At 40.4% G+C, this 25,410-nt stretch overlaps 1 protein-coding gene across 1 annotated transcript in view; it reads left to right on the top strand.

Moving 5' to 3' along the window:
- The window catches only part of POLR2A (RNA polymerase II subunit A), a 30,597-nt gene extending 5,446 nt beyond the window's left edge, over positions 1-25,151 (top strand). Inside the window, exons 2-29 of the mRNA XM_001364800.5 lie at positions 9,769-9,901; positions 10,053-10,189; positions 10,278-10,451; positions 10,689-10,970; positions 11,083-11,244; positions 11,447-11,667; positions 11,980-12,112; positions 12,397-12,521; positions 12,636-12,846; positions 13,118-13,327; positions 13,412-13,580; positions 13,794-13,888; positions 14,084-14,287; positions 14,470-14,692; positions 15,113-15,296; positions 16,332-16,503; positions 16,639-16,744; positions 16,872-17,077; positions 19,432-19,656; positions 19,941-20,187; positions 20,659-20,759; positions 20,924-21,028; positions 21,109-21,291; positions 22,187-22,390; positions 22,603-22,789; positions 22,912-23,025; positions 23,307-23,456; positions 23,557-25,151. Coding sequence (XP_001364837.1) covers positions 9,769-9,901; positions 10,053-10,189; positions 10,278-10,451; positions 10,689-10,970; positions 11,083-11,244; positions 11,447-11,667; positions 11,980-12,112; positions 12,397-12,521; positions 12,636-12,846; positions 13,118-13,327; positions 13,412-13,580; positions 13,794-13,888; positions 14,084-14,287; positions 14,470-14,692; positions 15,113-15,296; positions 16,332-16,503; positions 16,639-16,744; positions 16,872-17,077; positions 19,432-19,656; positions 19,941-20,187; positions 20,659-20,759; positions 20,924-21,028; positions 21,109-21,291; positions 22,187-22,390; positions 22,603-22,789; positions 22,912-23,025; positions 23,307-23,456; positions 23,557-24,713 — 5,820 coding nt within the window. The 3' untranslated portion in view covers positions 24,714-25,151. The remainder of the gene's footprint in view (positions 1-9,768; positions 9,902-10,052; positions 10,190-10,277; positions 10,452-10,688; positions 10,971-11,082; positions 11,245-11,446; positions 11,668-11,979; positions 12,113-12,396; positions 12,522-12,635; positions 12,847-13,117; positions 13,328-13,411; positions 13,581-13,793; positions 13,889-14,083; positions 14,288-14,469; positions 14,693-15,112; positions 15,297-16,331; positions 16,504-16,638; positions 16,745-16,871; positions 17,078-19,431; positions 19,657-19,940; positions 20,188-20,658; positions 20,760-20,923; positions 21,029-21,108; positions 21,292-22,186; positions 22,391-22,602; positions 22,790-22,911; positions 23,026-23,306; positions 23,457-23,556) is intronic.
- Positions 25,152-25,410: the final 259 nt, after the last annotated feature.

Raw genomic sequence — 25,410 nt, 5'->3', positions numbered from 1 at the left:
ACTCTTATACACATCAAATGTTTGCTGTCTGAGGCAGTTTCTATGCTCTTGTGCTGGTTGATTTACATTGGTTAAACTTGGCAACATCTATTATTTCACATTTTTCTTAGCAGCTAAATATGTCAGATTGGAGTTGTCTCAATTTCACCCATATCTTGTCACTTTTATTCTTGGACTTTAGAATTGATTTTAATCTTTAATAAATTGGTAGTACACTATACAAATATGGCTAATTTGGAAATTGCCCCCATTTTAGTAACTAGTCATCTCCTGTCAAGATATAGTTTTATTTTTTGCAATACCCCCCCATACACACCCCAATCTTTTCAAAGATATCATTTATGAGATAGAGGCATAAAACTTATAATACAGTCCAGAAATCTTTGACCTCTCAGTTCTTATTCCTGTTTTCTCACATATTTTTTGTGTGGTCCCACCTTTGAATGAAAGTCACTAAGTATTAGAGTGTATAGTGACTTAATTTAGAGGTTCTGAGTTATTAAAAGAATTTCTCTACCTCCTAATTTCTGCAACAGATCTTGGTTATCATCTGTACTTACTTGCATGATGGTCTTTTTGGAAAATCAATTCAAGATGACCAAAAGAATGTATCTAGGAGGGGGGGGAACTGTACAAATAAATATTCGCAGCTACTTCATTTGTAGTAGTGGAAAGCTATAAACAACACACACATTTAGTGGTTGTGGAATGGCTAAATAAATTGTGGCAAATCAAGATATTGGGATACTATTGTGCCATTTTTTAAAAAGTTGTCAATATATTAAAAATACAAAAAAATATGAAAAAGTTATAGAAAGTGATATGTAGCAATGAGAGCAGAATTATCCAACAATATACACATTGTGATTTTTTTAAAGTGGACAATGGCAATAAAACTATAAGCACCGAATCAGTCATTTTAAAATTTATATTTGTCTTCTAATCAAAATGCAAATTGAATGATATGGTTCTACTTGGGGTTTATTTCTATATTCAATTTATTTGTGTTTGTTGGATGTGTTATATTTTATAATTAAAAACTATACATTTAGGGGTTTGTGGGAAGAAGACAGGGTGTTTAAGTTCTAAAGGAGCCTTGATTTAGACTTACTCCAGTAAAACTAAAAATGTGCCAGAAGCAATTATAAAAGTAAAGAAGAGTTATCATGGGGAGGGATCAAAGGAGCCAAGACCACCCACAAACACATATCCAAGTAAAGGTTTAAAATGTGCCCATTTTTAAAAAGAATAAGAATTACTTGTAGACTTCACCTAGCACACAGATGCATGGAAAGATGGCAGAGATCTTGGGGGGCGGGGCAAGGTTGGGGCAGGCCCAGAAACCAGGGGGGAAAGGCCTAGACAGCCAATGCATGAGGCCCTTGGAGTCTCTATAAGGGAGAGGCCTAGAGCCCCATGGCAGAGTCTAGCTTCCCAACTGTAGCATACCAGGCATGGAAGCATGGGTTGATGTATTAAATACTTGATCAGAGCAGTTAATGATCTAAGGGCAAGAGAATTACTGGGCCTAAGCCACAAAGGCTTAGCCCTCACCTTGTCAAACCTCATTCCTCTGAAAAGCGCATGTCAGGTGAATCCCCACCTACTCTGATCTTGTCATTGTCTATGCTACCAATGAGAATCAACTATGCTTTGTTACATATTCATTCATCCTCACAATCCACAATAAAGCCTGGGGTGAGCTCTTCCTCATGTTTCCTGAAACCTTGAAGTTCTCCCTGCTGTCTCTCTCTCTTTATCTTTTCTAAAGCCACTCTTGGCTACATGCTTTCTATCTCGGAATTTTTACTTCCACGTGTCAGCATATCTCTCACATTTTCCTTTTACTATTTTTCTAAGGAGAATGTCATCAGGGACCAACACCATCCCTTACTAAAAATTGACTTGTCTGTGTCTCTTTATTCATCACCCATTTTCTCAGACTCCTTGCTTCTCGGACCCAAACCCACTAAGGAAAATTCTTTTTTATAACAGTCACTGGACATCTGTTATACCAGCCAAAGAAAGTGAGATGGGCCTGCTTGAGCCCAGGCAGGGAAGTGGCCATTAAGTCCCACATTAGTAACTGAGGAATCCCATTGGAGCTGGACAGTTCTCATAGCATCATGGGAAAATTACATTAGTGGCAGTGTTGCCAGGAACTCTCAGCACAGTAGAGGAGGGACCTAAGTAGCATCTTGGGAGGCTGGGCCTGCACAGCAGGAGACAAGGCCAACAAACAATTCTTACATAAGAAGGGGCTGGTCTTGGCCACCATATTCAGGACCAACCACGACTTGTCCATGCTATTCTGTGGAGCAGGAGCAGATCCCCCCAACCTATACACTGAGGCCACTATTAGGAAATAAAAACATAGACTATTAGGAAATACTTTGATTTGAGAAATGGTCAAAATCTTAGGGAGGAGTGACCCCACAATCCCTAGGAGAGCCTCAGAAAAAATGAAACGAGAGGTATTAGAATACTCAGGAAAACTGACACCTTAGAACAAATGGTGGACTTGAATGCCTTGAAAATTAAAATGAACCAAATAGAAAAAGACTCCATGAGACCAAGAAATATTAAAAGATGGGAGAGATAATTAAACACTTTTAAGGAAAATAGATTTCCAAATGTTCTTTATAAAAAGATTAGAGCATAGAAAAGCACAGTTTTTTCATTTGGAAGGTACTGTGCAGGGGTGAATTATTTACAAGCTCTTAGGGGGTTAAAAAAAAACAACTGTCTTCTCATGACAGGATTTATGAGTGGTTTTGTTCTATTTTGATGGTCTCCTGAGAATCTAGAAATGGGAGGAACAAGAGATTATTCTTAGAAGAAAGGATGGAGGAAACACTATGATATAATTGAGATGCATGAAATGAAGAATATTGAACACAATTGTATATCTTCCTCCTCCCATGCTCCCCTTCACACACACAGATCTTGGTATGGAAAGACATTAAACTAAGGAAATAGGAAAGAACCAGAAGAAAGAGAGGACAAATTCAAACTCTAGTGTTGTAGAGGAATGGGGGGGAGGGAGGGGATAAAAACCTGGAATTGGAGTCAAACTAGAAGGAAGACAAGACCTTCCAAAGAGCAGAAACAAACTCTGTTTGACTTATAAGATCACAAGTGTCAAAACTACTGCCACTTTATTTGTTTAAAAAAAAATAAAGACAGGGAGCAAAGAAAGAAAAAAAGCACAAGAAGAAAGAGTAGAGGAACGGGACACTAACAATCATAACCACTTATGTGACTTAATTAAATTTTATCTTGACAGTCTTTTTACAAGAAATATATTAGAAACAAAGATTCACATATAGTTAAAATGAAAGGCTGAAGTATAACCTGTTAGGGTAAACTAAAAAAAAACTAGGCAGTGATCATGATTCTAGATAAAGCTTGATTCAATACTTAAGAACATAGCATCTAAATACCTAAAGGAAAAGTTAATGGAATTCAACAAATAGTAAAACTATAGTGCAGGGGAACTTTACCTTACCCCTTTTTTAGACCTAGACAAATCTAATCACAAGAAATAAATACTTGAGTAGAACTCTAGAAAAATTAGAAATTATAAGTCTCTGGTAATTATGAAGGGGCATCAAAAGAAAGTTATTTCTTAGCTGTATATTGTGCCTTTGAAAAGTTGATATTGTTTTGGGACATAAAGACCACCAAAAATGTAGAAAAGTAAAAATCCTAAATACATAATTTATTGCTTATAACTCGATAATAGGTCCTTAAAGGCAGAATTTAAAAGTAACTGAAAACAACATTCTGAAGTACTGGTGGATTCAAAATCAATAAGAAACAGTAAAAAAAAAACAGGAAGAAAATGACAATAATTAGACATACTAAAACTTGGGGTTGGGGGGCAGTGCAGCTGGATAATCAGTGGATAGAGAGGCAGGTCTAGAGATGAGAGGTCCTACCCTCTGACACTTCCCAGCTGCATGACCCTGGGCAAGTCACTTAACCCCCATTGCCTATCCCTCACCACTCTTCTGCCTTGGAACCAATACATAGTATTGATTTTAAGGTGGAAGATAAGGTTTTAAAAAACAACAAAAACTTAAGGGATATTGCTAAAACAATTCTTGGGACAAACCTTATATCTCAAGTTTCATTCAGAAAAGAGATAAAGAATAAATCAATGATTTGAGCAGACAACTTAAAAAAAAAAAAACCTGAACAAGAAACCTTTCAGAAATTAAGCAAAAAAGTAGAAATTCTGAAAATTAATGAATAGATAATAAAATTGAAAGCCAAAATCCTATTGAATTGATTTTGTTTGTTTAAAGTGCTTTTGGGCCAATAGCTAGGTAACAGTGGATTGAGTGCCAGGCCTGGAATCAGGCAGACCTAGGTTCAAATTTGACCTCAGACAGCTTTTGTGTGACCTGGGGAAATCACTTAGCCTCTTTTGCCTGGCCATTGCCCTTCTGTCTCAGAGTTGTTAAGACAGAAAGTAAAGGTTTTCAAGAAATAAAATCAATTTGGGGAATAGAAAGTAGAACCCAACAAAAGTTGATTAAGTTAATCAGATTTTTTAAGAGGAAAAAAAAACAGTGTAACATAAGTAGAAAAGGGGCAATTCACAACTATTGAAGAGGAAATGAAATTATCAGGAAAACTTCCTCAATTACATGCAAGTACTCAAGTTAACAAAACAAGAAAGATTATTTAAATAAGGAAAAAGAAATTGAACAAACTCCAGGACCCACATGTATTTACAAATATAGTCTATAAGGATAGTTTAAGAATAATTCCAATATTACATAAACTTTTTTGCAGTAAGAGCAGATACTCTTCTTGTCTCCTATTATATATTCTTTTTTTTTTTTTAACCCTTACCTTCCATCTTGGAGTCAATACTGTGTATTGGCTCCAAGGCAGAAGAGTGGTAAGGGCTAGGCAATGGGGGTCAAGTGACTTGCCCAGGGTCACACAGCTAGGAAGTGTCTGAGGCCAGATTTGAACCTAGGACCTCCCGTCTCTAGGCCTGGCTCTCAATACACTGAGCTACCCAGCTGCCCCCCTATTATATATTCTTGATACCTAAACCAGTGAGAAAAAAAAAGAAATAAAACCCTAACAATAATCCTAATGGGTATTATTAACTCAAATTTTAATTAAACATTAGCAAACAGACTACAAGTTTATTAGGTTATACAGTATGGTTGGCCTGGACTTGTACCTGAAATTCAGAATGGGTTCAACAGTTTTAAAAATAATAAAAACTGAATGGTTATATTATATACTTGGTTTTTAGAAAGCTCCCAGCACCTATTTCTATTTAAAAACACTAGGATCATAAGAATAGATTTTTTAAATATAGTAAATAATATTTAAAACTGTGGACAAATATTATATATAATGGAGATAAGTTAGAGGCTTTTGAAATAAAATCACAAGTAAGGGAAGTATGTTACTTAAATATTTCTAAAGAGAACTAAAATAAAACAATTCAGCAAGGTTACAGAAAATCCACATAAACTATTCTTATATATTACCAGAAAAACTCAACAAGATGGAAAAATAACTCTATAAAAATATAAAAGATTGGGGAACGTATCTACCAAGACATACTCAGGAACTAAGTATATGGATCCAGCTATGAAATTATTCAGAAATAACGATGGACTCAAATAATTGGGGGAAATATTAATTACTTATGAATAAGTCAAGCTAATATAATAAAAATGAAAATACTGCCTAAATTCATTTGCTTATTCAGTGCCATAGCAATCTGATTATCAAAGGATTACTTTATATATAGAGAAGAAATAATAATGAAATTTATGTGGAGGAATAAAAGGTCAAAAATAATAAGAGTTGTAATGAAAAAAAAATATGAAAGGAAGTAGACCCAGCAATACCTGATCTCAAACTATACTACAAAGCAGTAATCATTAAAATGATTTGGTATTGGTTAAGAAATAAAGTTGAGTAATATGTTCAGTAGGACATATTAATTACCTGACATGAAAACAAATGAGCACAGTAGTATTATGTTTGATAAATCCAAAGACCTCTGTTATTGGGATAAAACTTACTATTTGACCAGAATCTGCTAGGAAAACTGAAATGCAGTTTTTCAGAAATTATGTGTAGATTAGCATTTCATGCTGTATGCCAACAAATCCCAAATTAATAAATGATGAACACAAAAGGTAACAAATGAGAGGTACAAGGAAGAAATTGTCTTTCAGATCTATGCATAGGACAAGAGTTAACAACCAACAAGTAATAGAGAAGATCATAGAAGATAAAGCAGACACTTTTGATTAGAGTTCTTGCACAAATTAAATGCAGTTAAAATTTAAAGGAAATCAGCAGATAACTGGGGAACAGTCTTGGCAGCATCTGATGATTGTCTCTTATCCAAGATAAGTTGGCCTCCTACCCTGAAAAAGTGGGTGTCCCCCCAAAATATGTAACACTTTACTTGTTGATAATCAGCTTATTTTTTAAAGATGTCACAGTTATAGATTAGTAAAATGTAATTTTTTGTGTATGCCCAGTATAAAGAACAGATTCAAATTTTATTTTCCAATATATAAATATATATATATATGTATATATTCCAATATATAAATGGCCAAAGGAGACATATAGGTATTTTCTCTTTTTTGTTTCTTATTCTTTTTTTTTAATTACATGTAGAAACAAATTTTGAATCTCCTCCCACCTCCTAAGGTAGTAAGTAATCCAATATAGGTTATATTAGTGCTGTCATGCAATACATCCTTCCTTATTCCTCATGCACATATAAGAAAAAACTTATGAAGGAAAAAAAAAGGAAAATGGTGTGCTTCAATCTGCATTCAGATTCTTTAACAGTTCCTTCTATGGCTGTGGATAGCATTTTTCATCATGCCTTCCTTTGGGAGGATTATCTTGGATCCTTTCATTACTGATAATAGTCCTTCACAGGTGGTCATTGTACACTATTTCTGTTATTATATACAGTATTCTGCTGGTTCTGCTCATTTCGCATCGATTCATGTCTTTCCAGGTTTTTCTGAGCTTGTTCTGTTTGCCATTTCTTATGGCATAGTAGTATTCTATTACAACAATTTGTATAGCCATTTCCCAATTGATGGACACCCCTCAGTTTCCAATTCTTTGCCACTACAAAAAGAACTGCTATAAATATTTTTGTATACATAGGTCCTTTTCTCCCTTGGTCACTTTGGGATACAATCTCAGTGGTATTGATAGGTCAAAGGATATGCATAGTTTTATGGCCCTTTAGGCACTGTTCCAGATTGTGATCTAGAATGGTTGGATCAGTTCAAAGCTCCACCAACAGTAGAGTCTCAGTTTTCCTATATCCTCCCCCCCCCCCCCCAACTCTCATTTTCCTTTTTGGCCATATTAGCTAATCTGATATGTGTGAGGTGGTACTGCAGAGTTGTTTTAATTTTCATTTATCTAATCAGTAGTGACTGGGAGCATTTTTTTCATCGTTTTAATTTCTTCATCTGAGAACTATCTTGGAACACATTTTCCAAAGGAAGAAATTTAAGGTTCTACCCATATCAAAAATGATAAATATTATAAGGGTTACTGAGAAAAAAGGCATACTAATACATCATTTGTGGGATTTATAGAGCCACTGTAGAATGTTCATTTTGGAACTATGTTCCCAAAGCTACTAAATCTTAATTCAGTTGTACCATCATTAGACTTATATACCTCAAAGATATCAAAGGAAAAGGGCCCATATATACAAAAATATTTTCAGCAGCTCTCTCCATAGTAACCAGAAACTGGAAACTAAGAGAGTTCTCCCCAATCAGAGAATAGCTAAGCAAATTGTGGTAGGTGAATGTAATGGAATATTATTTTGCCAATAAGAAATAAGGAAAGGAACAATTTCGGAGCAAGAGCAAACTGGGTAGACCTCTGTTAACCCATGCAGAGTAAAGTAATCCAAACTAAAAGAAAACGTTATACAATGACATAAAGACAACTTTAAAAGATTTAGTTGAGGCAGCTTAGGTGGCTCACTGGATAGGGAGGCCTGGAGATGGGTGGTCCTGGATTCAAATTTGGCCTCAAGACACCTGCTACCCATATGACATTGGACAAGTCATTTAACCCCAGTGGCCTTGCTCTTCTGCCTTGTAACTGATATTTAGTATGGATTCCAAGACAGAAGGTAAAGATTTTTTTAAAAGAAAGAAAGCACTTGAGAATTGATGGATACAGTGATAAACCAAAAGTCCAGAAGACTGATGATGAAACATATTAATCAACCTCCTGCCAGAGAGGTCATAGACTTGTAATGCAGAAAGAATGTTATTACTTAAAATTATTATTAAAGAATATTATCCTTTGTATATTCTATTTTGTTGTACTTGACATGTTTGTTATAAGGGCTTATTTTTTCATTTAAATTGTTTAGTGGGGGATATTGAGGAGATAGATAATTTTTTTTTTAAAATAAACCCCTACCTTCTGTCTTGGAATCAATACTGTGTATTGGTTCCAAGGCAGAAGAGTGGCAAGGGCTAGGCAATGGGGGTCAAGTGACTTGCCCAGGGTCACAAAGCCACCCAGCTGTCCCATAGATAAAATTTTTAAAAGGGAAACCTTCATTCTGTCCAAGACTACAAAATGACTGTCAAAGTCATATCCTTAGAAGACAAAATCAAAGCAAGAAACAAACCAGACTGTCCAGGGCCCATTAGATTTGTGTTTAAGCTGTTGAAGACCTAGGAATAGCTGTTTTAGGCAAGTGGAGACCATGAGTAGATAGTTTTGCATGAAGTGTGTGTGTGTGTGTGTGTGTGTGTGTGTGTGTGTGTGTGTGTGTGTGTGTGTGTAAGTAAAGAACACATTGTTTACATGACTCCTTAACTGTTTTGTATTTATTCTAATTTCTACATATATATGTTGTCTCTTCTGTAAGAATAGAAACAAGCTCCCCTAGAGCTTCAAGCTTTTTTTTTTTACCAGTCACCAGTTAGTTCCTAACATGTGTTTTTGAGATGCTTAATTATTTCATTTGATTCTTAGAAAACAACCTTATGAGCTAAATTTACAACACATATCCTTGTTTTACAAGTGAGAAAACTGAGGCTTAGAATAAGGTAATAATCCAAAACCAATAAGTGTGAGAAGTAGAATTCTCATCTGAGTCTCTCCTGTTTAGGTCCTAAATTCTTTGCACTACGTCATGCTTGTTTTTAAATATTTACTTTGTGTATTTGAATGACTTACACTGTGAAAGGGAGGAGGGATGGGTTGGTTAAAGGATGGGAATAGAAGAGATCAGGAAAGGTTTTTGTTTAGAATTGGGGTGAACTCTGCTTGTGTTTAGGCAAATGGAATGGGAGGGTAGCAGACAAAAGGGAGTAGAGTCACGTATAGCCAAGCTCTGTAGATCAGTTACATAGGGTGATACTCCAAGGGTTTTCTTTTCCCTGAACTGTGATAATTCTTGGGGCCAAGTGCATAGGTTGTTATAGTCTAGCCTGCTGGTTTAAATGAACAGTGACCAAAAGAACCCATGGCTTGGATTTCATTTCAAAAACAAAGGTGTAAAACTTTTTTTAACCAATTTCTGTTCTTTTTATGTGCTTTGTGTATAGTAGTTGCTTAATAATTACTCATTCCTCTCAGGTCCTCTTTATTCTGAAGCCTAATATAGAATTTTGTATATTGATACATCTACTCACCCCTACTTCAGGAATTCCAGAAACCTGGGCATCCTAATTAGTTATTATTTTTCTCTATTCCTCCCCACAGAAACGGATGTCTGTGACAGAAGGTGGTATCAAGTACCCCGAGACAACAGAGGGGGGGCGCCCCAAGCTTGGGGGACTGATGGATCCCAGGCAAGGAGTCATTGAGCGGACAGGACGCTGTCAGACATGTGCAGGCAAGTTCCAAGAAATTAGGAGCTAGGTGTTAAAGGAAAAGGGCCTTGGTGGATTGTGTGCCTGGGTCATTGGGAAAAAAATGACAGTTGAGGGTCTGGGAACTTCTGAAAAGAGTGAGAATTTAAAGGCTCAATTTATCTGGTCCTGCAGGGAACATGACTGAATGTCCTGGCCACTTTGGACACATTGAGCTGGCTAAGCCTGTGTTCCATGTGGGTTTCTTGGTGAAGACAATGAAAGTACTGCGCTGTGTCTGCTTCTTCTGTTCCAAGTTACTTGTGGACTCAGTGAGTAGTGGAGTGGGCTGAGAGGCAGGAGCAGGGAGGGATAACTGGCAATGCAGCCAATTGACCACCCTACTCTTTTCGCCCTCAGAACAATCCAAAAATCAAAGACATACTGGGTAAGTCAAAAGGACAACCAAAGAAACGACTCACCCACGTCTATGACCTCTGCAAAGGCAAAAATATCTGTGAAGGAGGTGAGGAAATGGACAACAAATTTGGGGTTGAGCAGCCTGAAGGTGATGAGGATCTAACCAAAGAAAAGGTAACAGCTGCTTTCTGGAGACCCTGAGGGAAGAAAGGGAATTGGGGAAAGAGATGGGGATCTAGCTACATGTGGAGGAAGTGAAAGATGAGAATGAGGAATAAGGAATAAGGAAAGGACAGATCCAAGGAGAAGGGGAAAGGGAGGGACAAAATGGGATTGCCAGAACTCTAGCAAAAAATGCCAAGATGGTTAGTGCATGGTTCTGACCCATTTTACTGCCCTTTCCCCCCACAGGGCCATGGTGGATGTGGAAGATACCAGCCTCGGATTCGGCGCACAGGATTGGAGCTTTATGCAGAGTGGAAACACGTCAATGAAGACTCACAGGAAAAGAAAATCTTGCTAAGTCCTGAGCGAGTACATGAAATTTTCAAGCGCATCTCTGATGAGGAGTGTTTTGTATTGGGAATGGAGCCACGCTACGCTCGACCCGAGTGGATGATCGTCACTGTTCTCCCTGTGCCCCCTCTCTCTGTGCGGCCTGCTGTTGTCATGCAGGGCTCTGCCCGTAACCAGGTCAGAGGGTTAAAAGGCACCTGGGAATGGGGAGGAGAAAAGGGATGGTGGGAGAGTCCATCCATGCCTGAATCCCCTTAAGCCTGAAGCTTGTAGCTTCTCTTCTTCCCAGGATGACCTGACACACAAGTTAGCTGACATTGTGAAGATCAACAACCAGCTGCGACGGAATGAGCAGAACGGAGCTGCTGCTCATGTGATTGCTGAGGATGTGAAGCTGCTGCAGTTCCATGTGGCCACCATGGTGGATAATGAACTACCTGGGCTGCCCAGGGTGAGTGGAGCATATCCAGGATCTTGGGAGTTCAGGAATGACTAGTTAGAAAGAGTGGAAGAGCTCTTAGAAGGTGAAAGTAGCAGAGGGAAGATTTGGTAAAGGGGGGAAGAAGCATAGAGCAGAAGTTTCCAGGAAGTTGGAGCTGAGAGGTCATAAGGATTGCTGAATTTGTTCTCCCACTTTGATCTTCTCCCCTCAGGCCATGCAGAAGTCAGGTAGGCCCCTCAAGTCCTTGAAACAGCGGTTGAAGGGCAAAGAAGGGCGAGTTCGTGGTAATCTGATGGGCAAGCGGGTAGACTTCTCAGCCCGTACAGTCATCACACCTGATCCTAACCTTTCCATCGACCAAGTGGGTGTGCCTCGTTCTATTGCCGCCAACATGACCTTTGCGGAAATTGTCACCCCTTTCAACATTGACAGGTGTGACCATAGAAGTCATGGGAGATTGGGATCATGGGTCCTTTAAGAGAAAGTTAGGAAAATGTTAGGCAAACTGTCAGTGCCCAGAATGAATAATGTAGCATGCTTTTTAAGAAGAGAGAGAGCAAGGATAAAGCCAAGAGTAGGTATAGAACAAGAGGGGAGGGCATGGAATTAAGGAGCTGTTAGTGATGTTCTTTTTCCCTTTCAGAGGATAGAGCTGTCCTTAGGGGAAAAAGGGAAGTTTCTTTTGGTAAAAAGAAAGAACAAAGAAGGCATTAGATTTTGAGCCATATCTCCCCCTGTGCTTAGGCTTCAAGAACTGGTCCGAAGGGGAAACAGCCAGTACCCTGGAGCCAAGTATATCATCCGAGATAATGGTGACCGAATTGACCTGCGCTTCCACCCCAAGCCTAGTGACCTTCACCTGCAAACTGGCTACAAGGTACTTGGTCAAATGCCTCTGTCCTTTTCCTCAACTGAAATAATTTATAAAATATGGCTCTTACATAGTTCATAGTGTTAGAAAGTTTTTGAGAAACTATTTTGTGCTACCCTCACCCCAAAGTATACTAGAATCACTTAGCATTGGATAATAGGTTTGTCAAAATGCGTGGTATAGATCAAGGAGACAGCTGAACGAAGTAGCATAGAGAAACCATATAAGTCCCCAGGGATTACAAATAGAAATGATACTGTTTTATTGACATTTCCCTTCTTCTTCCTCAGGTAGAGCGTCATATGTGTGATGGGGACATTGTCATTTTCAACAGGCAGCCAACATTGCACAAGATGTCCATGATGGGTCATAGGGTTCGCATCTTGCCTTGGTCCACTTTCCGCCTGAATCTCAGGTCAGTCCAAGGATGACACACTTGAGTCCCTAAGAGAAATTAGGACTGGTGAAAAGAGGACTAGAGTACTTCGGTTAGGTCCTAATCCAAACATTGTGTCCATGTTTTTCCTAGTGTGACAACACCCTATAATGCAGACTTTGATGGGGACGAGATGAACCTGCATTTACCCCAGTCTCTAGAGACCAGAGCAGAGATCCAGGAACTGGCCATGGTGCCCCGAATGATTGTTACACCCCAGAGCAACCGACCAGTCATGGGCATTGTCCAGGATACACTTACTGCTGTGCGAAAGTTCACCAAGAGAGATGTTTTTCTAGAGAGGGTGAGCTGTTTTGGAAGTATAAGGCCTGAATTTAGGAGAGTTAAATTGAGCTTAGGCTCAAAACTACCTTCTCTTCATCCTCCCCCTCTTTATTTTTTTTTTTGCTTGTTTTTTTGTCAGTTGACATTGATTAATTCTGATACTGCCATTGGTCAGGTTTTCTGCCTTTGGCAAAGTTGAAAGGCCCAAGAATTTGGGGCAAAGCTTGTGGGGTCTAGACCTATAGACTAAGGCCTTGCACAGTGCTTGAATCTTTCCTTTTCTCCCACAGGGTGAAGTGATGAACCTACTAATGTTCCTCTCAACATGGGATGGGAAGGTACCCCAACCAGCCATACTGAAACCCCGACCTTTGTGGACAGGAAAACAGATCTTCTCCCTTATTGTGCCTGGGCACATCAACTGTATCAGAACTCACAGCACTCATCCTGATGATGAAGACAGTGGCCCTTATAAGCATATCTCTCCTGGAGACACCAAGGTGGGTACCAGAAGCCAAGATTCATGAAAGGTGTGGGACTTAAATACAGTGGACCAAATTGCCAAATAACTGCTTTGTTCCTAGGTGGTAGTGGAAAATGGGGAGCTGATCATGGGTATTCTGTGCAAGAAGTCTCTGGGTACATCAGCCGGCTCACTTGTCCACATCTCATACCTTGAGATGGGCCATGACACTACCCGTCTCTTTTACTCCAACATTCAGACAGTCATCAATAACTGGCTTCTCATAGAAGGTGAGAATGGGGGAAGAAAGGCAATGCCCCAACCATTGCTCTTTTTATCTAATGCTGTCTCTCCCACTCCTTGCTGCTAGTTCTCTTTACACACTTGTTCGTTTTTTCTGGGTTTCATACCCACCCAGCATCTTACAGGATCCTCCATATTGATTCCTTAGCCGGTATAGCTTATCTGGGAAAACTGTCTCTCATATTAATCACAAATCCTAGGTCATACCATTGGCATTGGGGACTCCATTGCTGATGCCAAGACCTACCAGGATATTCAGAACACCATCAAGAAAGCCAAGCAAGATGTAATTGAGGTAAGTGGAGAAGGAGATGTCAAAAGAAAGAAGTCTCTGTGAAAATACCAGGAATGTTAGACATTAGAATTAGAGGTTAAAAGAGAAAAAAGAGGAAGGAAAAGATATATGGGAAAGTGGGGGGCTGGTTTTTTTATACTCAAGGCACATTCCATGTCCCTCTCTTACCTTACCTCCTAAAAAAAATTTCCCTAGGTGATCGAGAAGGCACATAACAATGAACTGGAACCAACCCCAGGAAACACACTTAGGCAGACATTTGAGAATCAGGTGAACAGAATCCTCAATGATGCAAGAGACAAGACTGGCTCCTCTGCCCAGAAATCCCTGTCTGAGTACAACAATTTCAAGTCCATGGTGGTGTCAGGAGCTAAAGGTTCTAAAATCAATATCTCTCAGGTAAGGGAACTTTTTGTTTGTTTGTTTCCCTTCATAGATAATGGGATTATGTTATTAGGGAAAAGAGAGAGAACACAGACAGTTGGGAGTAGAAGAAAGTTGGGGCTAAAGATGGAGGCAAAAGATCCTTATTCTTAAAGAAGGATGCTAGACCTAACCTCACTTTTTTTCTCAACTTTTAGGTTATTGCAGTTGTGGGACAACAGAATGTAGAAGGCAAGCGGATTCCCTTTGGCTTCAAACACCGGACCCTGCCCCACTTCATCAAAGATGATTATGGTCCTGAGAGCCGAGGTTTTGTGGAGAATTCCTACTTGGCTGGTCTAACACCCACCGAGTTCTTCTTCCATGCCATGGGTGGGCGTGAAGGGCTTATTGACACTGCTGTCAAGACAGCTGAAACTGGTGAGGATTTCACCTAATCCAGAAATCTTAGATAGAACTGAGAATTATGGTTCCCTAATGAAGAAATTTAGTTTCTTTTCCCACCCCCAGCAGCCCATGAAAAAATTTTCATAGACTGCTTGAAGCTATTGCTGTATCACTTAACCACAGTGTCATATAACAACATTAAGCAGAAATGTTCCCTTTTTTTGTTAATTTTTGGGAAGAGTTGAGGTTGAATATCCTTTATACCATAGGTTTTGGGGGGATTTATTCTAGTTATCATCTACCTTCTAGAGATTTGGTCTCAGCCCACTAGAAAGATGCAATGGTGGTACTTCTAGCCCCTGGGACTACTGACAATTGAATGAATCCCTAGGACATAGGCTGGGAGTTGTAGTTCTGCCTCAGGCTTACCTTATGGCATCACATCCTCCCCAGGCTATATCCAGAGACGTCTGATCAAATCGATGGAGTCTGTGATGGTGAAATATGATGCAACAGTGCGCAACTCCATCAACCAGGTGGTACAGCTACGTTATGGGGAAGATGGACTGGCTGGTGAAAGTGTAGAATTCCAAAACCTGGCAACCCTCAAGCCTTCCAATAAGGCCTTTGAGAAAAAGTGAGTAAGCAAAGGTCTTAGGGGTTAGAGTTTTGAGAACTAGATATGTAATGAAATAATACTTGCTCTTTCTTGTATGGTACCTTTAAATTTTTCTTTGATTTTTTGAATTTAAACAAACATGAACATTTTACCATACAAAGATAACAGAAAAGTGATCTTTTGAGGCATTTTAACAATATTAACAAAACTGCTATTTCATCTTTCTTTATGAATAAATTCTCACTTTTCTGAACTTTTTAATACATCACTGGCATTCTCTTTTTAATTTTTTTTTTCATTACTATCACTATGATCATTAGAGAGAGCATGATGTTATGGAGCTAACCTCAGAGCCAGGAAACCTTATTTCTAACACATGGGGACTGGGATTTCCCAATGGCATCTTGAGAATCTAAGTTGTAGAAAAAGTTCCATTCTGCGTTGGTAGAGGGAATTTCCTCACTTGGGAGGCTCCCCATGCCAACAAAATCATAGGTCCAGTCTGAAGAGGTGTCTCATTCCATGTCTTGTCACCTTTTTGCAAGGAGGTAGGAAGCACGCTCAGTCTTCTGAAATCAATATTATTTATCTACTGTATTGATAATAGTTCTGAAGCCTCAGAGTTGACTTCCTTTAAGTTGCTTTAGTTGTCTTGGTTCTGCTCACTCTCTCTATGGAGCATACTTCAGTTTCTTACAGTGCAATATTCTATCACACCCTAATACCATAATTTGTTTACCAGGAAATAGGCATATACTTTTATTTTCACTTATTTGCAAAAGTACTATTATGAATATTTTTGTACTTCCTTTCCCTCTCTAACCTCCTTGTGGCATCCTAGGTTATCATGTCTCATACTGTATGGCTCACTTTCATATGGATAACCCATTACTGTGTGTTAGGAAAATGCTGATCAACAAACTTGTATTTAACAGAGGCAAAGTGATTTGCTCAGTGACCACAGGACATCGATGATCTGTCATGGTGGTTTGGCCCATGGCCCCTCAGACTCTAGGGTACGTCAATTTCTCTGTCTTTGGTCCTGCTGCACAGATTTCGTTTTGACTATACCAATGAGCGAGCATTGCGGCGTACTCTGCAGGAGGAATTAGTGAAGGATGTGCTGAGTAATGCCCATATCCAAAATGAGCTGGAGCGTGAATTTGAACGAATGCGTGAGGACAGAGAAGTGCTTAGAGTCATCTTCCCTACTGGAGACAGCAAGGTAAGATATGGCTTTATGGCAAACTTAGTGAGAGCAGAGGTTGGAATGAGGAAATATAACACAAAGAAATTTGGCTTGGGACTGGAATCTAGTCTTAGCTCAATTCATTGACTGTTACTACTCTTGTCTCCATAGGTGGTTCTCCCTTGTAACTTACTGCGGATGATTTGGAATGCCCAGAAAATCTTCCACATCAATCCCCGACTTCCCTCCGATCTACACCCTATCAAGGTTGTAGATGGTGAGTGGCAAGTTCAGATCCCTGAACTCTTGAAAGAAATGGGGGTAACAGAGCTAAATAAGTTGGACTGAGACTGAAGGACAGGTATTCCAGTCTGCCTTATTTTCTCCCTTGTTCCTTACTTCAGGTGTGAAGGAGTTGAGTAAGAAATTGGTGATTGTCAATGGAGAAGACCCTCTGAGCCGTCAGGCACAGGAAAATGCCACTCTGCTCTTCAATATTCACCTGCGATCCACTCTGTGCTCAAGACGAATGGCAGAGGAGTTCAGACTAAGTGGAGAAGCCTTTGATTGGTTACTAGGGGAGATAGAGTCCAAATTCAACCAGGCTATTGTGAGTACTACACCTCTTCCCACAGTCATCCTCTTTGGGGATTCCTAGGACAAACTTGTCCTTTTAAGGATTTTTCTAGAAATTGAAATCTTTTGTTTTTATATCATCTTCATTTCCCAGTATATTACTCTAGCCTCCCCCCAACCAGAGGGGGAATACATATGAATACTTATTTTGATGTAAGTAGGACCTTTTTTCTATCATTGAAACAATGACAGGAGAAAAAAAGAAAGAAAAATAGTTCAGCAAAACTAACCCATCATATTGAAGTCCAACAGTATATTCATTGTTGCCACATGCATAGTCCTCTCTCTGCAAAGAGGAGAGGAAGGTATTCTCACATCACTTTTGAGCAAGGTTTGGTCATTTAAAATTATCATTCCATTTGAATTTTTTTCTTTCCATTTATACTTCTAATTGTATACAGTATATGATTTTCTATTTCATTTTCCATCAGTTCACATCATGCATACTTCTATTCCATATATTCATTATTTCACGTATGGCTCAGTAATCTTTTACATTCATGTGTCCGAATTTATTGAGCCACTCTTCAGTCTGTTTTGTTCCAGTTCTTTGCTACTACAGATGATTTCACCTTTCAAGAGGAGATAGAAACAAGGAGAAATTCTGATTCTCATTAACAGGAAGTGCCTGGTTGTTGGGGTGGAAATGACCACACTGCCTTCTAGAATTTGTGATAGAGGAAAGGAAATTTGGGAATAATTTGACCATATATCTTAAATTTGGGGAAAGCAAATATAAGAGAGTCCTGAGCTCATGGATTAAAATCCTCCAATGAATTTACTCTATGAGAGATGGGATATAATCAAGAATAAAATTCTGAAAACATAGGGAAACAATTACGAAGGGAAAATATATATTATCTGAAGAAACTCATGTGCAAGAGGGTGGTTCTCTGTGAGGTTAAAGGACTCAAATGTTAGAGAAACCTTCCTTTCAATTCAGACTTTCTTGAGGTGGTAATAGACTACCACCAAAGATGGTAGTGGTTCCCTTTCCTCGTGTTTTCAAGTAGATGCTGAGTAACCATTTGTCACCTATGATGTAATGGGGATTCCTTCCTGTTAGACTAAATGGCCACTGAGGGTCCTCTCTTACTTCTCAAGTGATGTGATTATATAGAATAGTACTGTTCTAATTTTGGTCTAAGAGGACCTTTCCCTCCCTATCTTTGACAACATTTAAGTAGACAGTGGGATCCCTGAGTCAAGGGATATGGACATTTTGATCATTTTTGGTCTTTTTCCAAAATGAATTGCAGTTCCATTAGCAGTGTATTAATATACCTATCTTTCTATAGTCTCTCCAGCACTGACTCTGAGGGTCTCAGTGATAAAAATAATAGGAGCAGGGTTTTTAGACCTGGAAAGGATTTTTTTTTAGTGAAGAAAAAACAGTCCTGGAGAGGTTAAGTGATTTATTTGTTATATAGGTCACAGGTATAACACAAGTATAAGTAGGATTTACTCAATCTTTCTAATGTACTGCACTCTCTTTGTAGATATTTTATTTTATCAATTACATGTGATAACAGATTTCCACATGTTATTAAAAGTTATTGATCTGGGTTATACATATATTATCATGAAAAACATTTCCATATTATTCATTTTTGTAAGATAATAACCATAGACAATCAATACGCAAATAAACAGAAGTGAAAAATTACATGCTTTGATCTGCATTCCCACTCCAACAGTTCCACGCTCTCTCTTTGAAAGCTCACATTCTTTTCAGAGTACTATTTTAGATGCTAAGAAAAAAATATGGAATTGTGATCTGAAAACTTTCCCTGCATTAAAGAAACTCAATAATGGCTTAAATGTGCATAATGCTTCACTGTTTACTGTTTGATTTTCATAACAAATTACTATATTTAGACAGGGCCTATTTAATAGTTGAGGAAACTGAGATTTAGAAATGTGATTTGTCCAAAGAAGGCCTTTGGTAAACTTTTTATAATACAGCTTTGTACATTTGTGATCACACATGTACTGTGTGTGTCTCTCCCTCTTTCCCTTCCTTACTCCCCAACAGTGTTTTGTACATAGGCACTTGGAGATTTAAGTAAAAGAGTAGAACGGAACATAGAAACAAGCAACACATGTCAGGTGCTAAGAAATAGTCTGTAATTGAAGAATGCTTGGGGGGAAATCCATGAAGGTTTTGATTTGTTACACCCTTTGTTCTTTCTGGTCTCCAATCCAAGTTTCTTAATAAGAGTTTGGAAAAGTGGGAGTGGAGAGCTACATCTTCTTTGACTTGACAGTGAGATGAAAGGATTCGTTTCATATTTCATTCTGTTAATATTGATTTTTCCTACCCACCAGGCCCATCCTGGGGAGATGGTAGGAGCTCTGGCAGCCCAGTCCCTGGGGGAACCTGCCACTCAGATGACCTTGAACACTTTCCACTATGCTGGTGTGTCAGCCAAGAATGTGACACTGGGTGTGCCTCGACTCAAGGAACTTATCAACATTTCTAAGAAGCCCAAGACACCCTCTCTTACTGTGTTCTTGTTGGGTCAATCAGCCCGTGATGCTGAGAGAGCCAAGGTAGGACTGGGAAGTCAGGGAAACCACTGACTACATAGCTCAGAGGGACAGCAAAATCTACCTGCTCTAGAAGGCATTTAAAATTCTTTCCAAGGATTGGTGGCCATTGTAGACCTTTATCATCAAATTTGATGCTGGATCCATCCATGGGTTCAGTGTAATAAAATTTCTAAGCTTTGGGTATTGGGATGCTTTCATCTCCAGCTCTTTTTCCACATTGGTGGCAAATAACTGGGTTCCACAACTATTGCAGTAGGATCATCCATGTGCTTTGTGCATCCTAGGATATCCTGTGCCGTCTGGAACACACAACTCTGAGGAAGGTGACAGCTAACACCGCCATCTACTATGACCCTAATCCCCAGAGCACAGTGGTTGCAGAGGATCAGGAATGGGTCAATGTCTACTATGAGATGCCTGATTTTGATGTTGCCCGAATTTCACCCTGGCTGCTACGAGTTGAGCTAGACCGTAAGCACATGACAGATCGAAAGCTGACTATGGAACAGATTGCTGAGAAAATAAATGCAGGTGAGCATAGAAAGCAGGGGCAGTGACAGATGTATCTGGTTAGATCCATCAGGGTGGAAGACACTATCCTTGTCCTTGAGATCCTGGAGCCCTGCTTACATTAAATTCTAGTCTGAGAGTGGTACTTATCATCCTCATATTCCTACTTATGACTCCATAAAAACATTTGATTTTTAACCCCTTCCTTAGCCATCTCTTTTCCAGACCAACATTTTCCACCCCATTCCAGTTTTCCTCACAATTAATTGTTCACTTTACTTGGTCTGGGTTCTTGAAAGTAAGAGAAAAGACCTAGTTTTTTCTACATGACATGAGAAAGGAGGGGCAGGAAGAGGAGTGAAAAGAGTGACTGTTAAAGAAGAAGCTCTGGAGGGGTAAAGAGGTCTGTTGATAAAAGCCAAGAAGATCAGGCAGGAGAGGCAGGTGGGGGTGGGAGGAACCTTCAACCTTAAGACAACTTAACGTTAACAGGTTTTGGTGATGACTTAAACTGTATCTTCAATGATGACAATGCAGAGAAGCTGGTTCTTAGGATTCGAATCATGAACAGTGATGAAAACAAGATGCAAGAGGTAATAAAGGATTGGGGGAACTGGATATGTTGGTCCCTAAGTAGATTAAAGGACTTGTGGTTTGCCCAGAGATTTGGAAAGTTGGGAATGAGGGTCTTTGAAAGGATCTAAGTTTAAAATAACACCAGAACAATTTGGAAATAACTTTCCTTTTTACCCCATAGGAAGAGGAAGTGGTGGATAAGATGGATGATGATGTCTTTTTGCGTTGCATTGAGTCCAACATGCTGACTGATATGACATTGCAGGGTATAGAACAAATTAGCAAGGTACTACCTCTAGCCACCATCTCTCATAATTTTCCTTTGATTTCCCTATCACCTTTTAATCTCACCCCCTCTTTCCTTAGGTGTACATGCACTTGCCCCAGACAGACAATAAGAAAAAAATCATCATCACAGAAGATGGAGAGTTCAAGGCATTGCAGGAATGGATTCTAGAAACAGATGGAGTGAGTCTGATGCGTGTATTGAGTGAGAAAGATGTGGACCCTGTACGAACTACATCCAATGATATCGTGGAGATATTCACGGTAAGGAGCCTCCTGTTAGGTTTGCCTTGAATTCTTGATCATATTCATAGATTTTTCAGGAAAGATAGGATCATAGTTAACCCTAACTACACCAGTAATGTTATTCTGAAGTTTAATCTTCCTCATCAAAAAATGATGGCTACTCCCCAGCCTGGTCCCCTACACCTGGCTCCCCAGGATCTCCAGGTCCTTCAATCATTTTTTGATGAGGAAGCTCATTTTTTTGTTTTTGTTTTTACTTTTTTCAAGTTATGGATGGCTTTCATGCTTTTGTTTCCCTCCTTTATTTGCATTACTTCCACAATGTTTCTGCCTCAGGGAAACCTTTCATGACCTGATAGAAAAAGGAGAGAGAAGTAGGGAGCAAGTATTATCTATCCACCCCTGGTAAATCTAGCTTGGTATTCCATTTATTCTTTAATTATATTCATATTTTGCTGTTCAGTTGTTTTCAGTCAATGTCAAGCTCTGCTTGGGGTTTTCTAGGCAAAGATCCCTCAGTGGTATACCATTTCTTTCTCCAGCTTATTTTACAGATGAGGAATTGAGGCAAACAAGGTTAAGTGACTTGTCTAGGGTTACACACAACTAGTTAAGTGTCTGAGGTTAGATTTGAACTAAAGAAGATGAGTCTTCCAAGCCCGATGCTCTTAACTATTATGCCACCTAAATGCCTAATATCCATAAAGGATTCTCCTTTCACTTTTGAGTCTCCCATTAGCTCCTAATTTATCCTCACTAGGTCTAGGAGCAGAGTAGTGCCAGATATTCAGCTAGTTGGCTACAATGTGCCACAAACATTGTGCTAGGAAATAGGGCTATAAAGACAAAAGTGAAATGCTGGATAACAGGGTGTAGAATTCTGAATTGTAACTACCTGCTTGCCTCTTAACAGGTTCTGGGTATTGAAGCTGTGAGGAAAGCATTAGAGCGGGAACTGTATCATGTGATCTCCTTTGATGGTTCTTATGTCAACTACCGACATTTGGCTCTACTTTGTGACACCATGACCTGCCGTGGGCACTTGATGGCCATTACCAGGCATGGCGTCAACCGGCAAGACACAGGACCCCTCATGAAATGTTCCTTTGAAGAGACGGTAATGGCTGATACTTTGGGGGGGAAGTGGAAGAATGGGTAGGCAGGAAACCTTGCAGATAGTGAGGGGTATGAAGAAAGAAGAGAAAACCAGTTAATTTTGTAATCTCTTCAGTAACTAGGGATGGGTGATTGTACTTGGGAACTGTTAAGCTGCTTTGTGACAATGCTAAATGTCCCAAGCTTTTAACCCTCTCTCTGGCCCTCCCTCAGGTGGATGTGCTGATGGAAGCTGCAGCTCATGGAGAGAGTGACCCCATGAAGGGTGTGTCTGAAAACATCATGTTGGGCCAGCTGGCCCCTGCTGGCACAGGCTGCTTTGACCTCTTATTGGATGCTGAGAAATGCAAGTATGGCATGGAGATCCCCACAAACATTCCTGGCCTGGGAGCAGCTGGACGTGAGTATTTTGGAGCAAGGAGAGTATCATAGGATTCTTGGATTTGGGTCAGAAAGCCCAAGTCCCAAGGAAGGACCTCAGAACCTGACTTTTATTCTGTTGTTTTTTTGTTTGTTTATCAGCTACTGGCATGTTCTTTGGCTCAGCCCCCAGCCCCATGGGAGGCATGTCTCCAGCCATGACACCCTGGAACCAAGGGGCTACCCCTGCCTATGGAGCCTGGTCCCCTAGTGTTGGTGAGTAGCCCCAGTCCAAGGAAGGGGTTGAATGAACCTCCCTCTAGGCCATGCATATCCCAATGGGGCACAATCCCCAATAAAACCTGTTTATCAATATGGCATTTGCCAGGGGCTGATTTTGAATGAATTAAGGTGTGGATAATATTAGGGGAGAATGAAAATGGGGTAATTGGGAGAGGAAAGGGGCCCAGAAGTAGTGGTTGAAGGGTGAAGAATGTGTGAAATTTACTCTTTGGCCCTAACTTTAGTTTTGTTGGTATTTTCCTCTCTGAATGCAGGGAGTGGGATGACTCCTGGAGCTGCTGGCTTCTCTCCCAGTGCTGCATCAGATGCCAGTGGCTTTAGTCCTGGCTACTCCCCAGCCTGGTCCCCTACACCTGGCTCCCCAGGATCTCCAGGTCCTTCAAGCCCTTATATTCCTTCACCAGGTGAGTATATACTCCAGGATCCAAGTTCAGATCTTTACATACCTCTTCTGGGTCAGCATTTTGTTCATGCTTATTGCCTATCTTGTCTCCTTTTCCACAGGTGGTGCCATGTCTCCCAGCTATTCACCAACATCTCCAGCCTATGAGCCTCGGTCACCAGGGGGTTATACCCCTCAGAGTCCTTCCTACTCCCCTACCTCTCCCTCCTACTCCCCCACATCTCCCAGTTACTCTCCAACCAGCCCAAACTATAGCCCCACATCTCCCAGTTACTCGCCCACATCTCCCAGTTACTCGCCCACATCTCCCAGTTACTCGCCCACATCTCCCAGTTACTCGCCCACATCTCCCAGTTACTCACCCACATCTCCCAGTTACTCGCCCACATCTCCCAGTTACTCGCCCACATCTCCCAGTTACTCGCCCACATCTCCCAGTTACTCGCCCACATCTCCCAGTTACTCGCCCACATCACCTAGCTACTCGCCCACATCTCCCAGCTACTCTCCCACATCTCCCAGTTACTCACCAACATCTCCCAGTTACTCACCCACCTCTCCCAGCTACTCACCTACCTCCCCTAACTACTCACCTACCAGCCCCAACTATACCCCAACATCACCTAGCTATAGTCCAACTTCCCCCAGCTACTCTCCCACCAGCCCCAACTATACTCCTACAAGCCCCAACTATAGCCCTACCTCCCCCAGCTACTCTCCAACCTCTCCCAGCTACTCGCCAACCTCCCCCAGTTATTCTCCCTCAAGCCCACGATATACACCCCAGTCTCCAACCTATACTCCAAGCTCCCCTAGTTATAGCCCCAGCTCTCCCAGCTACAGCCCAACTTCACCTAAGTATACTCCAACTAGTCCTTCCTACAGCCCCAGCTCACCAGAGTATACACCAACCTCCCCCAAGTACTCTCCTACCAGCCCCAAGTACTCTCCTACAAGCCCCAAGTACTCTCCTACCAGCCCTACTTATTCACCTACCACCCCAAAATATTCCCCTACATCTCCTACCTACTCGCCCACCTCACCAGTCTATACTCCAACCTCCCCCAAGTACTCCCCCACCTCCCCCACCTATTCGCCCACCTCCCCTAAGTATTCACCAACCAGCCCTACTTACTCACCCACCTCTCCCAAGGGATCTACCTACTCTCCCACCTCACCTGGCTACTCCCCAACTAGTCCCACCTATAGCCTCACCAGCCCAGCCATCAGCCCAGATGACAGTGATGAGGAAAACTGAGGGGCACTGGAGATACTGGAAGTTTGAGAGTAGGAGACAGAATTCTCTTCCTGCCACTTTCAAGATGACCCCCAATAACCCCCCACTTCCTACCCTGATTTTTAATCTCATTCTAGATGGGTATTTTTTCATTTGTTTTTTTGATTGTGCTTTCTCGATATCATCTTTTTGTTTAGACCTTCTCCACTCCCAGCTCCCTAGAGCCTGAAGGGTGGGAGGTGTGACCAAGGACACACCCCTAGGCCTGTCCCCACTAGGGCCCTAACTTAATTAGTTTGATTGAAAAATGGGGAAAGGAAAGAGGTTTTAAAAACCAGAATCGGAGAGGGGTAGTACTTGTCCTTGGAATTAGACACTTTTTGAAGGCAGTATGAAGCTGCCTCTTACCTGTTTTATTTTATTGAAGTTTAAATAAAGTTTTACTAATTTTGACCAAAAGACTGTTCAAGTGTTTGGTGCTTTTTCTTCAATGTTGGAAAGGAAGAGAGTGAGATAAGGGAAATAAGAATCTTTAAAGTGAGGATTGTATCTTCACTGCTTAGTAATGGACTGTATTCACCTTCCTTCCTGGGCTTGTCCTGACATCTAGTGAGTGGTTAGGTAGTAAAAGATTAGAAGGGGTGGGGAGGGAATTTGGACTAGAAAAATTTACAAATTATCGTTAAAATTACACTTTGGGGGAAGGAGAGGGCAAGGC

The sequence above is a fragment of the Monodelphis domestica genome, chromosome 2 (genome assembly GCF_027887165.1).
Source record: "Monodelphis domestica isolate mMonDom1 chromosome 2, mMonDom1.pri, whole genome shotgun sequence".
NCBI lineage: Eukaryota > Metazoa > Chordata > Mammalia > Didelphimorphia > Didelphidae > Monodelphis > Monodelphis domestica.
Note: the sequence above shows the minus strand (reverse complement) of the source record. Positions and strands in the feature narration are given on the sequence as shown.